Genomic DNA, 17,419 nt, shown 5'->3' on the forward strand with positions numbered 1-17,419 from the left:
CCAACTTGCGCCTAAGTTCATCACCCCACCTAGCTTTCTGCCATCCTCGACTGCGCTTCCCTTCTCTTGATATCCATTCTGTAACTAAAATGGTCCACCGGTTATCCATCCTACGAATTACATGGCCTGCCCAGCTCCATTTCTTCCGCTTAATGTCAACCAGAATATCGGCTATCCCGGTTTGTTCTCTGATCCACACCGCTCTCTTCCTGTGTCTTAAAGTTAGGCCTAACATTTTTCGTTTCATCGCTCTTTGTGCAGTCCTTAACTTGTTCTCTAGCTTCTTTGTTAACCTCCAAATTTCTTCCCCATATGTTAGCACTGGCAGAATGCAATGATTGTACACTTTTTTTTCAACGACAGTGTTAAGCTCCCAGTCAGGATTTGGCAATGCCTGCCGTATGCACTCCTACCCAATTTCATTCTTCTGTAAATTTCTTTCTCATGATCAGGGTCCACTGTGAGTAATTGACCTAGATAAACGTACTCCTTTACATACTCTAGAGGCTGACTGGCGATCCTGAATTCTTGTAAGGAAACAAGAAGGCTATTGAACATTATAATTGCCTTCTGCATATTAATCTTCAACCGCACTCTTACACTTTCTCGGTTTAGGTCCTCAATCATTGCTGAACAAAAAAAAAAGTCGCAGTTTCGGCCGAAAGGCGAAGCACCGATTTGGATAGCAAATTACTAGACAGGTATACGAAGTAAGGATAGTTGTTTTATTGGCCGTATTAAGTTGTAAATATTTGCTTACTAACTAAATAAACAAGCACGGTGTCATGCGCACACAGGCAAACATGGAGACACGTCGCTCTATGACCGCGGAAACTCGTCAAAATGCTGGAGTGAGAAAGCAGCGGGAAAATTGACCTTCGTGCTGTCTTTCGTCTCGCTACAACGCGAACGTCGAAAGCACAGCGCATGCGAAGCTAGCGGCACTCGGCGCGGGCACTTTTTACTCATCGCAGATCGCTTTGAAGATGAGTTCCCACGGGCGTACACTTCGGCCACATAGCAGATCGCTTTCAAGATACGGTGCCCACGCGGCAGATCCATCAGTAGCAGCCGCAAAAGCAGAACGCACTCCCCCCCATTGCCACTGTCTCCGTCGCCTCCTCCCCGTGCGCCGCGAGCAAACGAAGACTGGGCGCTTTCCCGCCGCCTTCCTTTCTCGTGTGCGCGAGATTAATCTGCGGCTGCCGGCTCACCCTCGCACGCTTCCACTCGCACAGAGCGTACGGCACGTGGTGACGTTTTTGTCGCCGTTGGCCTTGATACAGAACCTCACGGCGACGACAGGAACGTGCTTGGAGTGTCCATATTTTTGCTATTGCAATAATCATAGAACCCACTAAAGAGGATGTGGGGAGGAATATTGCACAGTACGCAGAAACAAAGAAGATAATTATGGGAAAGTATATATTGCCCTAAAAGTCCTAATACATGACATTACAGACTGGTAGGGCATTCATACAGAACAGCTATATAATATTGGTTGACAATCGCTGCGTGGGCACCATAACGAAGTAACCTCGCTTGTCGTGGCGATGGGGACCAAGAACAACACTCCTGTCCGGTGCAGTCTGTAGGAAAAAAATTCACAGGCCTGCGCGGCACACGCAGCAAAGTGACAGCGTAAGCTGGTGGAGCATCTCAAGAGTACCTCCAATTACGGTACCGCGCACACCAGTGTCTTCGCTTCAAAGTCTCTTCGCCTCGTTTTGACGAGAAAGATCTGAACTGTCCGCCTGGTGTCGACGGCGAGCTGCGGCTTGTAATGCTCTCTGCAGAGCAGTCTGCTTAGGCTAATGATGCCTGGTTGTAGCCGTGCACGAAGCTCTACGATTCACTTCTTCAGCAGTGGCTCGTACCTAGCGAGGAGACGCCATAACGTGTACCGAAGAGGCACGGCCTCTGGAAGAGGTACCCAGAATACGTGGCGCACATCTCACATCAGAATCGCCTCGAATGCGCGCCTCGTCTGAATCGCATCTCGTCGTCTGCGCCTGCGCACCTTAACCTTAACGTTTGCAGGCACCTTAACTAGATGGCACCACCATACTGGCGGAGGTTCAGGTCGTCCAGCGGCGGCGGCGACCATCGCGAACCGGAACAGCTATTGGAATGAGCCTATAACTGCTTACGCTGTAAAAAGAGCTAAAACGGCCCATGGTAGTTAGACAGTTCCCATGCTGATCGTGGCGATATGGTGATACGATGCTTGGTGTGCTGAAACAACGACATGTGCTGGACGAGTTCGTACATGGTCAAATAACCGGTACATGGCCGTTACTTTTACTCCAGCATCATCATGTGCACTCCTTGTTTCCTGTGTATGGTTTTTCAAGCGAAGCTTGTATACGCTAGCCTGCGCCGGCGATGTAACGCTAAAAAACGAGCTGCTCTGACAGCTACACAGGTGGTCGGCACGCGCTCGTGGCTCTGCTCCCACGTTCGTCGTCGTCGTCTGCTTCCACAGCTGGCTGCGTGGCCGCTAATTATTCCCGTGTAGAATTTCACTTCTCTACTGTCATCGTAATTGGAAGGCCGCGTTTACGGGGGTATAAGCCATGAGCCATTCATTGTCATTTATGTAACGGACAGTATTAATGTTTTGAAAAAATTTCATGGAAATTCATCCAGAATGAACGCGCTCGGGAAAGGGCTCGCTGTCGACGTGCCGATTATAGCATGAGGGTTTCCGAGGCCCAGGCGAAGCGTCAGAGAAGTGCCGCGGATCCCGAGGTGAGGGAGTGCGATGTTGAGGCCAAACGTCAGCGTCGTCTAGCCCTTCAGGAACCCGACAACGGTGTTGCACGCCTCGGCAACGCTAGCGCCAACGCTAACCCCGGTGCGACGGCCAAGTTTCAATGCAAGTTTCCAAACCGGAACTTCGGAACCCGCTGCAGTGCGTGAGACCGGTTGTGGTTCGAGCACAACGTGGTACTCGTCAATGCAATTCGTTCGGAAGAACACCGAAGAAACACGCGACAAGCTTCGCTTACCCCCATTTCCTCATCAAGGGAAGGGCTACTAATTTTTTCCCTGGCGGTTTTAATCTTAGTTGACGTGTTTAAAAGTTATCATGGGGCACGAGATGGTTAAATGGTGAAACCGGTGAAACCGAAACCGAAAAAAGCCAATTCAATTTTGCTCCGTGAGGCAAGTAGGGCTTGATAAGGGTGGCGTCTTATTGCTGAAATGCTGATACGCAAGGCATAATTAGAGACCATGCATCGAGTGGCTAGCCCCTTGATTGGATTTAGTATATTTGTTATATTAGAATCACCCCTGCTTTCTTAACAATAGGCGCCAGCAGGCTTGTATTACAGCATGCTTGTACAATTAGGAGAAAATAGAGCGTATAGGAACGACAAGTCAACATGATGACACGTTTGTTTGTGTAATCATCTTAGTGTCTCGTTCTCCCTGTGCTCTCGTTTCCCAACAATGAAATACCAAATAGCCCAGCCGTCCATTCCGTTCTTTTATAAGTATACGAGGTCATAATCACAAATAGGCAAGTCATTTGATTGGGTACTTGGCCGCTAACACACTGCTCCTGCCGAAAAAGCGGTTCTGGTTCAACACCTCGAAAATTACTGAAATAACTTTCGCCGTATGAGAATGGCACGAGGCAATGCAAATGTGTTGAGCAACTTGTATACAAGCTTGATTTCGCTTGATAATTGTATTTGTGCGGGGCTAGATGTGCGTCAAGGATTTTCGAGCGATCTGGTCCAGGACAACTGAACACAATTTCGAAAAAGGCCGATGGCCGCGCTTGAGTAAGATTGAACACTGTCGTTTTATTGCTGGATCTTCTGCACTGTGCTGTGAACGGTTTTATCTGTGTTTATAGTCTCACGCGGAATTTTATCCTACAGGCTTGTCAAACATAAAAATCGCTTATGTCTTTTCGATAAATAACGACTACCCTTGCTCTGCCAGCTTTGTTTCTTCACAAACCACAACGTAAAATTTCTTTCGATGCACAATTAGACTCTAATGACTCAATAGAGATTGTTTAAGCTTATTTACAAGCAGTAACATTTAACGTTTTTCTGTAAATGTCTATTTTCGAAAAAAAAAACTTTTTGAGATGCCTTTACTTAATATTGATTAATTCCCTTGGGAACCAGATGTGTTTGCAGCGTTTATCCCATCGTAGTCTTGCAAAAGCTAGTGTAATATTATTATTGCAACGTCCAAACTTCTTAGCACGATATTTTTGATAGATTTACAGACACACGTACCCAATGTAAGCGGTCCAGGAAAGCAAGCTATAACTGTTTTGCTTAGGCAAACACCGTATTTACCCGAATGTAACGCAACCACGATTGTAACGCGAGGGTGGACATTTCGGTCCGCGAAATATAATAAATAAATAAATAAATAAATAAATAAATAAATAAATAAATAAATAAATAAATAAATAATAAATAAATAAATAAATAAATAAATAAATAAATAAATAAATAAATAAATAATGTAACGTAGATCAAAGACGGAGTCTTGAAAAATAGATGCTTCTCTTTAATGGCGGGCCAGAAGAAGAACGTGCAGCCTACGCGCTTCGTCGTCTTTCACGGCGCCGACCTTTGCGCGCGCCGTCCCGCTGTGCGTGAGCCCCACATCATTGTGTCAATTGCCCCCCGTGCGAAAAGCGACCGTCTCGGTCGCGTCAAAAAGTTCTGTCAGCCATGACAAGAAATGGAGTTCCTCAGGTGCATCTGGGCGTTCACGTACGCGCATGGTATGGTTTCATGCGTACTACATGAACAACTTCAGCGCGAGGACGACGACGGAGCGAACGGGGGTCGGAACTGCAGGGGACGACTTCGTAAGTGACGTCGCTGAGGCGGCGTGTAACCTTGTAGGGACCGAAATACCGGCGGAGCAACTTTTCCGAGAGTCCACGGCGACGGATGGGCGTCCAGACCCACACGCAGTCGCCGGTATTGTAATGGACGTCGCGGCGACCCTGGTTGTATCGAAGGGTGTCGGTATGCTGTTGGCTCCGGATACGATGTCGAGCAAGCTGGCGGGCTTCTTCGGCTCTTTGTACGAACTCTTCCACGTGTTCGCTGGTCGGGCTAATATCATCCACAGGTAGCATGGCGTCAAGTGTTGACGTGACGTGGCGCCCGTATACAAGTTCGAACGGCGTAAACTGTGTAGTCTCTTGTACAGCAGTGTTATACGCGAAGGTGACATAGGGTAAAATCTCGTCCCACATTTTGTGCTCTACGTCGACATACATGGAGAGCATATCAGCCAGCGTTCTGTTCAGACGTTCCGTTAATCCATTGGTTTGAGGGTGATAGGCAGTGCTCTTGCGGTGAGAGCTATGTGTTAGCTGGAGAACGTCCTGCATAAGTTCGGCTGTAAATGCTGTACCGCGATCCGTGATGACAGCAGAAGGCGCACCATGTCGCAGGACGATGTGGTGAACGAAGAACTTGGCCACTTCATACGAGTTTGCTTGCGGAATAGCTTTGGTTTCGGCGTACCGGGTTAAGTAGTCGGTAGCGACGACTACCCATCTGTTGCGCGAAGAGGTCACTGGGAATGGCCCAAGTAGATCCATTCCTATTTGTTGGAACGGTGCTTGAGGAGGGTCCACAGGGTGGAGAAAGCCAGCCGGTTTAAAGGGCGGTTTCTTGCGGCGCTGACAATCGCGGCAGGTCTTCACGTAGCGTTGAACAGAAGAAAAAAGCCGGGGCCAGTAATACTTCTGTCGTATCCTTGCTAATGTCTTAGCGAATCCCAGGTGTCCCGCGCATGGCTCATCATGGCAGGCTTGCAAAATGTCTTGGCGCAGCGCCGACGGCACGACAAGGAGGTACGTATTTGGACCGCTTCCGCAGTTTTTCCTGTAAAGGACGTTGTTGCGCAAACAGTACGATGATAAGCCGCGCACGAGCGAGCGAGGTAAAACACCTTCAACTCCTTGAAGGTGCTCGATCAGCGGCAGCAGCTCAGGGTCAGCGCACTGGTGCTCAGCCATCTTTACGGCGTCGACAACGCCGACAAATGGCAAGTCATAGTCAGGGTCCGACGATGTCGTAGGGAGCGGTGCGCGGGACAAACAGTCAGCGTCACTGTGCTTCCTTCCAGATCGGTAGACAACGGTAACGTCGTACTCTTGTAAGCGCAGGCTCCAACGGGCTAGTCTGCCTGAAGGATCCTTGAGGTTGGCAAGCCAGCACAAGGCGTGGTGATCGCTGACAGCCTTAAAGGGTCTACCGTACAAGTAGGGTCGGAATTTACTAATTGCCCACACAACCGCTAAGCATTCTTTTTCAGTGGTTGAGTAGTTTTTCTCAGCCTTGGTGAGACTGCGGCTTGCATAAGCAATAGTACGTTCCGCACCATCTTGCCACTGCACAAGAACTGCGCCGAGACCCGCATTGCTGGCGTCAGTATGGATTTCTGTGTCTGCGTCTTCGTCGAAATGAGCAAGTATTGGGGCAGCTTGCAAACGCTGGCGCAATTCATTGAACGACTGCTGCTGCTCGTCCGCCCAAATGAATGGCACATCGTCGCGTGTAAGCCGTGTGAGAGGCTCAGCAATTGTCGAGAATCCCTCGACAAAGCGTCTATAATAGGCGCACAAACCAAGGAAGCGTTGGACAGCCTTCTTGTCTGTGGGTGGTGAAAACTCGGCGACGGCAGCTAACTTGTCGGGGTCTGGTCGGACGCCTTGAGGACCAACGACATGGCCGAGAAATTTGAGCTCTTGGAACCCAAAGTAGCATTTTTCGGGCTTGATGGTGAGGTCGGCAGTACGGATCGCAGCGAGGACGCTCTCGAGTCGTGCGAGGTGCTCGTCGAACGTGCTCGAGAACACGACGACGTCGTCCAAGTATACGAGGCAGGTTTGCCATTTGAGTTCAGCAAGCACGGTATCCATCATCCGCTGAAAGGTGGCAGGTGCGGAACAGAGACCGAAGGGGAGAACTTTGAACTCATAAAGGCCGTCAGGTGTCACAAACGCTGTTTTTTCACGATCCTGTTCATCAACTTCGATTTGCCAATATCCGGATTTAAGATCCAACGAAGAAAAGAACTTGGCATGTTGTAGACGATCCAATGCGTCGTCGATGCGTGGCAGTGGATAAACATCGCGCTTGGTGACACGGTTCAACTTTCTGTAATCTACACAGAAGCGTAACGTGTTGTCTTTCTTTCTGACTAACACTACAGGGGAGGCCCACGGGCTTGTGGACGGCTGGATCACGTCGTCTTGGAGCATCTCTTTCACCTGCTGCTTGATCGCTTCCCTTTCCACTGGAGACACTCTGTAAGGATGCTGGCGAACAGGACGTGCGGATTCATCCGTAATAATGCGGTGCTTTGTGATGGACGTACGCCGTACTTTGGACGACGTTGAAAAACAGTCGGCAAACTCGTTCACGAGACTCAGTAGTCGGTCTTTCTGATGGTTTGGCAGCGTATCGTTAACGTGAATCCGTTCGTTTAGGCTGGGTAACTCAGATTGCTGAGACGATGCGATTTCCAATGTGCCAATGTCAGTAACATGAATGATTTCTCGAAGAAATGCGATTGTCGTTCCTCGTGGTACATGCCGATACTCGTTGCTAAAGTTTGTTAGCAAAACGACTGAACATTTGTTTTGCACCTCAAGAAGTCCTCTGGCTATGCAAATGTGGCGCTCAAGAAGCAGGGGGATGTTTGCCTCAGCAATTCCTTCGGCGACGTCCTCCATGTCGCATCGGACAAGGGTAAGCACACTGCTCTTGGGTGGCAACGTGACGTGATCGTCTGCAACGCGTAGCGCGATGTCACGGTCGTTGTCATTACTGTGCGCTATGGCTTGCGTAGTAGCGAAACTGACTCTAGACTCTTGCAGGTCGATGATAGCGCCGTTCGCCTGAAGGAAATCCATGCCGAGTATAAGGTCCTTTGAACATTCAGGAAGAATGACGAAGTCGCCGATGTACGTGAAGCCTCGAATGTTGACTCGTGCCGTGCACCGGCCCATTGGGGTTAAGAGGTGCCCTCCCGCAGTACGAATCTGAGTTCCGGCCCATTGCGTCGAAACTTTGTTCAGCATACGTGCGAGATTCTGGCTGATGACAGACGTGTCCGCACCCGTGTCGATTAACGCCGTGACTTCGTGGTCATCTATGGTAACTGGCACGTCGCAAGATACTGACACCGAACTGCACCGATTTCTCTGCGTCTCAATTGCGTCATATCGCGGTCGTCGTAGTGGAGGATCTTCAGCGTTCGCAACGTCAGCGACCTCACCTCCGCAGGTCGCTGGACTCAGTTTTCCCGGGAAGCAGGGCTGGGTGAGCGACGCCTTGTTGCGCTCGGCGTGAAGAGGGGGCTGGAAGACCTGTTTCGGGCGGGTGACGGTGACCGGGTGTCATGGAATCGTGGGGCAAACGAGGTCCTGGCGTCCGCGAGGTAGGCTTCAATCTCTAGAGGGCGTTCGCCATTTCGTGGGCACGGGGCGTTCAGTGAAAATCCACGGAGCCCAGCTCGGCGGTAAGGACATGCCCTGTAGAGGTGGTCGGCTTCACCGCAATGAAAACACAAGGGCCTCCGGTCTGCAGTGCGCCATACGTCGCTCTTGCGGGGTGGTCGCGCTTCAGCCATGAATGGCGTGCGGCGAGGCCTGACGTCGCCAGTTGCTTGTTCCACGGCGCGCACTCCATGGAAGTCCGGCACGTCGCTCACACCGTGAAAAGTCGGCGACAACGAACTTCGCGCAACTTCCGCATACGACATGCGAGGCTGTGGCTGCCGTATCTCGGGCTGTGGTGTCTCGCTTCGCTCTGGGACTTGGACTGCCTGCCTGATTTCCTCTCGGATGACCTCAGCCAGAGCAAGTCGCGGTACCGATGCCGGAGCCACCTGAAGCTTCTGGAGCTCTTCTCTAACAACAAGCCTAATGAGCTCCCGCAAGGCGTCGGTATTGTCAACAGGTATAGTGAGATGGTCACGTGATAGGGTCGACACGTCGCGGTTGTACTGCCTTGTTCGCTGCTGCAGTGCCTTTTCCATTGATGTGGCTTCCGCGAGAAACTCTGCAACGGTCCTTGGTGGGTTGCGTATCAGGCCTCCGAATAGCTCTTGCTTGACACCACGCATTAAGTTCCTGAGCTTCTTTTCTTCCGGCATGGACGGATCCGCGCGTCGGAAAAGTCGGCACATATCCTCGACAAACATTGCGACGCTTTCGTTCGGCCGCTGTACTCTCGCCTGAATTGCAGATTCAGCTCGCTCCTTGCGATCGAGGCTGGCATATGTGCTGATTAGCTGCCGTCGGAATTCGTCCCATGTTGATAGGGCCGCCTCACGGTTCTCAAACCATGTCCGCGCATAGTCCTCGAGGGCAAAGTAGGCGTTGCGTAGCTTGCGCTCCGGAGTCCAGCCGTTGAATTCTGCGACACGCTCAAAGTGATCGAGCCAGTCCTCAACATCCTCGAAGGTGTCCCCATGGAAGGATTTGGGGATTAGCGGCTGATTAAGCACGACCTCGGTCGGTGCAGTTGAGGAAGAAGACGGAACTGATGTACTCATCGTTCTGACTCGGTTGGGTAGAGGCTCGTGCTCCGGTGGCAGTCCTTGAAGTCGACGGCTTGTCCGTACGTGAACAGGAGTCAGCTCGACCGGACTTCGTACTGGGCTTGTAGGCGGGGTTCGATCTGGGAGTGGTAGCATGTACCCCGCACCTCCACCAGAAAAATGTAACGTAGATCGAAGACGGAGTCTTGAAAAATAGATGCTTCTCTTTAATGGCGGGCCAGAAGAAGAACGTGCAGCCTACGCGCTTCGTCGTCTTTCACGGCGCCGACCTTTGCGCGCGCCGTCCCGCTGTGCGTGAGCCCCACATCATTGTGTCAATAAATAAATAAATAAATAAATAAAACCGCGAATGTACCACGAGATGAACGGAAAGGGAAATGGTGCCTTTATTCAAGGAATCAATTCAGGAACGAGTTCACTTATCTTCGTCGTCTGAGATGGAGACAGCTTTCCTTGGGTGGTATTCTCGGGCAATCACTTTCTCGAAATTTCGCGTGACTCGGCACCGAAAGCGTTCTCGTCAAGTGTATCTGTCCCTGTGCCAACCTCGTTATCAGTGCCAAGAACACTGTCAGCCGTATACTTTGAGGGGTTCGATGCCGAAACGAACTAAGTCTCGCGAAAGTGAAACTATTTCCGAAAGTGATCGCGCGAGAATCAAGTCATCCGCGCAGTCAAGCTCGCTTGAGACTAAGTGATTCTTAAAAGACCGAACAAGCATTTCATTCGGGGACAGTACCAGGCCACTACGAGGCTTTCCGACCGGCCCCGCATTTACAAAGGGCGTCCCATTGGTGTCACCATTCGAGATTCGCAAACTCATTGACGTCGAGCCGCCGAACCACGGCGCAGTTTCCGAGCTCCTAGACCATCAAAATGACTCGTCTCTCGAAGCGGCCGTCATACTGAACGCTCTGCGTCGCCATAACGTTGCGAATGAACATAGTCGAAGCTCGAAAGACGCCGTAACCGTAACACCAGTAACAAGCACAGCTAAAATGGCGTTGATTCCAACAAAAAAGCAGTTATGACTTCGGTCGACTTCAATGTAAAGTAGGACGAAACGTAGGGGAACAGGTCACCAACTTAAGGTCCAAAACTGGCCAACTTGGAATATTTGTTTTAGAATCGTAAATTTTGCCGTCATTCGAAGGTAACCCGAGGGTCGAGTTCAAGCAATGAAAACGACGAAAAAGCTTGCGTTACAATCGAGTAAATGCGGTATTCGTACGGTAAAACGTGCGGGAGGATCACTCTACTTCTGGGAAACATTCATTTCTAGTCTAGAGGCAATGAACATTGGCAGCCGTCTTGAGCATATAGAGCACCTGTAAAAGAAATGTCTAATAGTTTTAACAAGCAGCAAAAGTTCACAGGACGTGATTCAAAGAAAGGTGGCCAAATCTACTTAATTGAAAGCGTGTTTGTTGTTCCAGCTCAAGAAATGCATCTCAAGAAATGCATCCGTACTTATTGATATTTATTTATTTATTTCGTGGATGATAAATGATAGTAGTGGTGCTGGAGACGAAAGGCAAGGTTAACAGTCACCTGACTAGGCCTCAGCACCACCGGCATATTGATGAAACAACGGTATATTGATCAGCATATTGACGACACAACGGTATTAGGAAAAAAAAGGTAGTATCATATAAAAACGTTGGCTTTAAATGCGGCTTGTAAGTGGGATTCGCATTTACTACTGCTTTCTAGTAACAAGCAGTTGTAGAAAAAAAGTTACTAACCTAAAATGTACGTGCAATTGAGAAAGAAGTACATGGTATAACCCTATATAAAAGAGAAAACTGAATTAAATAACGCAAAAAAACAAATATGTAACGCACTTTGTTACGTTATGCACAATGAAGCACAAGCATGAGGAAACATGTTTTAAATATATAGTAAATGGTAAGCACAATTCGTAAAATACAACTTTGCTTTCTAAAGGCTAAAAAGGAAGAAGCTTGTGTTATTGCTTTTTGTACTTGCAAATTAAAGAGATTAGGGACTTTCGAAAACTACGGCCAATAGTTAGTTCTAGCTTTCAATTTCGTGAAGATCGAATCTCTGAAGTAATAATACCTAATAATATTGTCACGAGCGGCGATCCTGTGGTCGGTGCTTGGACGATGACGACGACGATGGGTGGTTTTTCTGGGGTGCACGCGCTCCCCTGAACGATTGCTGCAGCGTTGTGCGCCTTACCCTGTAAATACATCCATTCTATATATATTCTCCCCGTAACATCTTTGGTGGAGGTGCGGGGTACGCTCGCTACAACACCGGGAACTGGATCTTCGCAGCGGACTTCGCAGCAGTACATGTGGCTATAAATATTTGACAGTCAAGCGTGTAATAATTAAATGAGAATAAATTAAGCGGTGACAATACTTATTGCGAATGTTAACGAAATAGTATAATGAAAAATAAGACGAAACGTGTTCATGGTATGATAAGTCATGAATGAAGCGAACATCAAATCAAGCATTTAGCCATTGATCTCTGCCTGTCTCCACTTGAAGAAATCAACACCAGCATTACTATGAAACGGTCCACAAAGGAGTCGTGTGGCTTCCCGCGAAGAAATTTCTATAATAGCGAAGGCCCTTCCGTAAATAGAACCAAGCTCGGACGTTGCTAAGTCCAGTGGATCATATGTTGACTGTTTTCAAACCATGGGGTGCCGGGAATTCTACCACCGATCCACCATTCCCACCATTCTTATTCTCACCACACAGGGTCACTATCGTCGAATATGTTTTTTGGGGGGGACCTGCGGAGCAACGTCATTATTATAGCAATAGGACCATACCTTTAAATTCAGTTCATTTGCATGAGTTAGTGCTCCTATTGCCTCCGCAAATATATAAATACTGTCACATGTTAGTGTAAAAAAAAGCGAAAAACATTCCTAACTCGTACATTCACTGCCAGCTCCGCACGATTACCACAATCTGCAACTCTTAGTCAACTTAGTCATCAAATTTCTCAAACATGTCGCTGAAGACGAGCGCAATTTTTAAGCGTATGCTGCTCCTCCTTCCCACCATGCGGAACGCACCTACATGCACAATTGAGAAATTTGTCCTACCGTACCAATATTTGTTCTAGCAATGAAAAAAAAATGTTTTACATTTTTCGGGAAAATATTACGTCATTTGTTTCTGACTTTACGGTCACATAACGTAGCTATTGTATTTCCCAATGCGGCTGAAAAAAACACAAGCTACTGTTACAAACATAGAGGTTTCACTGTCACAAACAAATGTTTTGTTGGGGTACTTATAAGCTGAGTATGTGGAACTTAATTGGAAGCTAATCACTTTTCTTTTCTTTCTGTGCTTCCACAGGGTAGCCACTGCAAAATTGGCTTGGGGGTGCCTATGGACGTTAATCCTGGACATGTACGGCGAAGGAGATTCGTCATTCATTTGGTCACCACTGCTTCTTAAGAAATAAGATTTGCTTTATTGGAAAAAAATCAAGTAATATAAGTGGAATAAACGGGACCTCTCCAAAAGGTGATAAAAGTAAAACAAAATCGTCTTGAAGTTGTTTAAAATGAATTGTTAGTGGAACATTTGAGCTGAATGTTTATAACTATTTGTGAATAGCATGCCAAGTTGACCGCTAAACAAGGACAAAGACACAGTAAGACAAAAACAAAACGACGACACTGTCTTTAGGTTTCTCTTTTTCCGTCTTTTTCCTTGTTTAGCGGTCAACATGTCATGCAATAAACATCAACTAGGCCAAACTCAAGTTCTTCTCACGCATATTTGTGAATAAACTAAAATATTTATACGAGTACAGATGTGTGATGTTATATACAAACTCTAAACGAAAAAAAAGAAAGATAAGCTGGATTCAAATAAAGGCCTGTCTTTTTTCTTGAAAGATATCACCGCCGAAGCACTCCGTACGATGGTTAACCAGCGATGCTAAAACGTGCGGCCCCGGTGTTTAGCAGTGGGTTAATCCCGACGCTGTATTGAAGCGTTTGTCAATTATTGGTTACATGTTTGTGTTTCCAGTGGAACGCAAGCGCCAATGGCGGGCGGATGCTGCTAACCACGACGCCGAGCTAACTCGAGATATGGGACGCATGCAATAATGGCGAGCCGAGGAGGGGGCGTTGCGATCAGAGCAATGTCAGCGTGGCAATGGCGGGAACGCGTTCGCCGGGACCAACGCTCGCTTTCGGCGGGAGTCTCTCGAGTGACACTTTATCTTCGGCTGCGACGAAACATCCACGTTGAAATCGCGAAGCGGAAAGCAAGCGCCAATGGCGGGCGGATACTGCTAACCACGACGCCGAGCTAACTCGAGATATCGAACGCATGCGACAACGGCAAGCCAAGGAGGCGACGTTGCGGGCAGAGCAGGCGCGCGTGCTTGGGTACGTCGCTGAGAACGACATCACCAACGGCGCTGCCAATGGAGACGTTTAGCGAAACATGGGGCGAATGGTTTTTTATTTCGCCTAGCCATATAGAGCTTTCGCTGTAAAAAATTGCATCTCGAACCGCAGCTGAGCAAACGATGAAGGGGGTCATCCGTGGAATCCCACTCACGTAGATCCCCCAGCAGATTCACAACAAAATCGTCACGGCTCGAAACCCGACAGCCATGGCAGCCAAGTGCATCGCCTCTACTACAACGGTGATCATCACTTTTCACGGACCGGATGTGCCTTATCAGGTCCGCTACGGGTCCACGTTACTCCCAAGTTCGCTATATCTGAAGCAAATTGACATTTGTTACCACTGTGGCCGTCTCGGGCACCGTATGGACGTTTGTCCCTACCCATGCAAATAAGATATGCCGGGACTGTGGTGCCCGCAACAGCCCCGCCCCTTCCCCCCACCCCCGCCGACCACAACCGTAAGCCTAAGTGCTCCCTCTGTGGTGGTACCCATATCACCGCGCACAAAAGCTGTGCCGCTGGTTATAAAACCCCGTACGTCATCCGCAAGCGTATCGGGGCAACCAGCCAAGCCACCTATCAACAAGCCGGCCCCTCCACCCTCAACACCAAAAGCAAGCCACGCTAGTGCACACCGACAAGGGGGAGCCGTTCCCGCTCCAGAACTCCATCTCGATCCAGGCAACAACACTCAAGATCCCGGTCTGCATCGGCATCACGCAGCAAATCTACCAACAACAAGAAGGTGAGCTTCGCAGAGGCCCTCAAGGGCACCTCGTGACAGGGTCGTAACATCAACAACACACAAGCCACTTCCCCTCATCCCTCACCAGTTAACCAAGAAATAGCTCAGCTTAAGCGCGTGAACGCCATCCCACGTGATCTCCTAACTAAACTAGCGCAGGAGGTTGGAGACCTCAAACAATCCCAAACACCAGCCCCTACACCTATCGCTCAGAACGCCCCTGCCCCTAGTCAGGAGGCCCCCACGACTCCCGCCCCCCAAGAAGAGAGCCCTGCAAGATCGAGCCACGGGCCAGGTCTGCTCTGAAGTTAAAGACATGCTCATCTCACTTCAGACAACTATGAGCACTTTGCTACATGCAGTCGACTCCATCCAGCACGCACTCATTGGTATTGTATATCGAGTGACCAACCTGGAAAATCATGTTCTCACGCCTTCTAGCCATGCCGCCCCCATCTGCGAGCCTTCTGGGACGCCGATGGCGACATAAACCATCTATCATCATTGCTGACAGTAATCGAGACACCCTCATTTGGCAGTGGAACTGCCGAGGCTTTCATCAGAAACAACCAGTACTCGATCAACACCTACGTCAACATATCCGCCGCCCTGATGCTATCCTACTTCAAGAAACCAATAACGCCCCCACCACGCTCCCCGGTTATCAAACCTTCCCTACCACCCACCCTCTACGCCTGGTCTCCAGCCTAGTACGGCGTCGTATCCCTGTTATTCAACATGATCGTCATAGTCCTCGTATCGAACACCTGTTCCTCGAATTAATTCACAATCGTAAACGGAAAGAATGCATCTTCCTTCTGAACATTTACAATAGCCCCAAGGACAAAGAAAAGTGTCGCTTCCTCACCCTCTTTAAGGCTTCGGGGCTGGCTGTGTGCTGAGGCTGGTAGGTGGCGTTACTAGTCAGACTGCTTACACGGCGTGCAGTAGAGCACTGCACGGGCCGATTTTTGCGGCCCGGGCCCGGCCCGGGCCCGTTTTCACATTGGGCGGCCCGCCCGAGCCCGATCAAAACTTTTATGGCGAGACCCGGGCCCGGCCCGGGCCCGGAAATAATCTACGTTACCCGCCCGGCCCGGCCCGCCACCCCTTTACCATAAGCCCGAGCCCGGCCCGAGCCCGACTCGAAACCGGCCCGAACCCGGCCCGAGACCGAAAAATACATGTTTTTCAGAGTTGAGAAGCCCGAGAATAACTCGCAGAAAGCCCGAGCCCGGCCCGGGGCCGCGTCAAAAAACCCGAACCCGGCCCGGGCCCGGGTCAAAAAGCACACGCCGTGCCCGAGCCCGGCCCGAGCCCGTGAAAAAACAACTCTACCTGGCCCGGCCCGGCCCACGGGCCGGGCCGGGCCCGGGCTTTCGGATAAGCCCGAGCCCGTGCAGTGCTCTAGCGTGCAGCCGCCGTGCGCTTAGGCTTAGCGCGCGACGGCGTGGTCCTGGCACTAGAACTTTCGTAACACTGGAAAAAGAAGTGTCCCACCGGAAAACTAGGTGTCCACGGAATCCTGGTGACTTCACGGATCGAGTGATGGAAAATTCAGGCCAACCGTCGCCAGAAAGCGCTGCGAAATCACTAGGTGAAGCCGGAGCCCAGCTGTTGTTGTTATTGTAGCCTATCACACATGTGGCTCCTTCCCCCGGTGGGGGATTGGCCAAGAAATGAGTGGAATATTCCCAATTTTATTTATTTATTTATTTATTTATTTACAAATACCTCACATGCTCCACATCGGAGTATTATGTGAGGGGGGCTATACAATAAATTTTTACAAGAGCACAAAACAAAAGGAATTCAAAAGCCAAGTGTTATACAATGGAAAAATGTGAGAGATAACATAGGTGTAACACTAATAATAAGACGCTTAGTATGTATTATACATATTTGAACGGGCCAACATGCTATCATTATCTAATGTATAAACATGATTGCAAGATATCAAATGGTTAACAAACACAGTCATACATGGTTAGTATTTTATTTCGAAATGCCGCGTGATCATGAATACACACTACATCATCATGGATGTAATTCCATTGAATAATGGCACGTGCTAGCGCAGATGCGTTAAAGGCTTGAGTGCGGCCAAAAAGACGAACAAAACTATGCTGATTATGAAGCCTGCGAGATATGCGATGAGGTTTTCATAGTGGCAAAGTATTTACGTGCGCGCTGCAGATTACTTTATGGAATAAACATAGAATTGGCTATCTTCCTGCGTAATTACAGGGATGGTAATGATAATGAAGCCTTCATGTTAGTCACACTGGAGTAGCTGTTATAGTCACGGGTGATGAAACGTGCAGCGCGGTTTTGCACGGATTCTAGTAATTCGATTAGATATGATTGGTAAGGTGACCAGATAGAGGATGCATATTCGAGTTGTGGACGAACAAATGTCTGAAATGCTAGTTTTCGTGTTATAGAGATTAAAATGGAGGATAAATTTCCGAATATATATGGAATTAGTATTGAACAGCGTAGAATTATATGTTAAAGTAAATCAGGAAAGTCATATCGAATGAGTAGTAATTAATTTAAAAGTACAAAAAAGATAGAATTTAGCAGGGTATTCACCCAGCTGCTTTCAGAGTTGCTCGAGCGACGTCTTCTTCCGCTTCCATGCTCCATAGATCACATAACATATTCGATTGAAAGGA

At 48.9% G+C, this 17,419-nt stretch overlaps 1 protein-coding gene across 2 annotated transcripts in view; it reads left to right on the forward strand.

The window, feature by feature from the left end:
* The window catches only part of LOC119445578 (uncharacterized), a 50,188-nt gene extending 36,814 nt beyond the window's left edge, over positions 1–13,374 (forward strand). For both annotated transcript variants that reach the window (XM_037709849.2, XM_037709850.2), the window contains one exon: positions 12,921–13,374. Coding sequence is in view for 1 of the 2 variants with exons in the window: in XM_037709850.2 (XP_037565778.1) it covers positions 12,921–12,925 (5 nt within the window). In the remaining variant the exon portion in view is untranslated. The remainder of the gene's footprint in view (positions 1–12,920) is intronic.
* Positions 13,375–17,419: the final 4,045 nt, after the last annotated feature.

This window comes from Dermacentor silvarum, chromosome 3, assembly GCF_013339745.2.
Source record: "Dermacentor silvarum isolate Dsil-2018 chromosome 3, BIME_Dsil_1.4, whole genome shotgun sequence".
Taxonomy (NCBI): Eukaryota; Metazoa; Arthropoda; class Arachnida; order Ixodida; family Ixodidae; genus Dermacentor; species Dermacentor silvarum.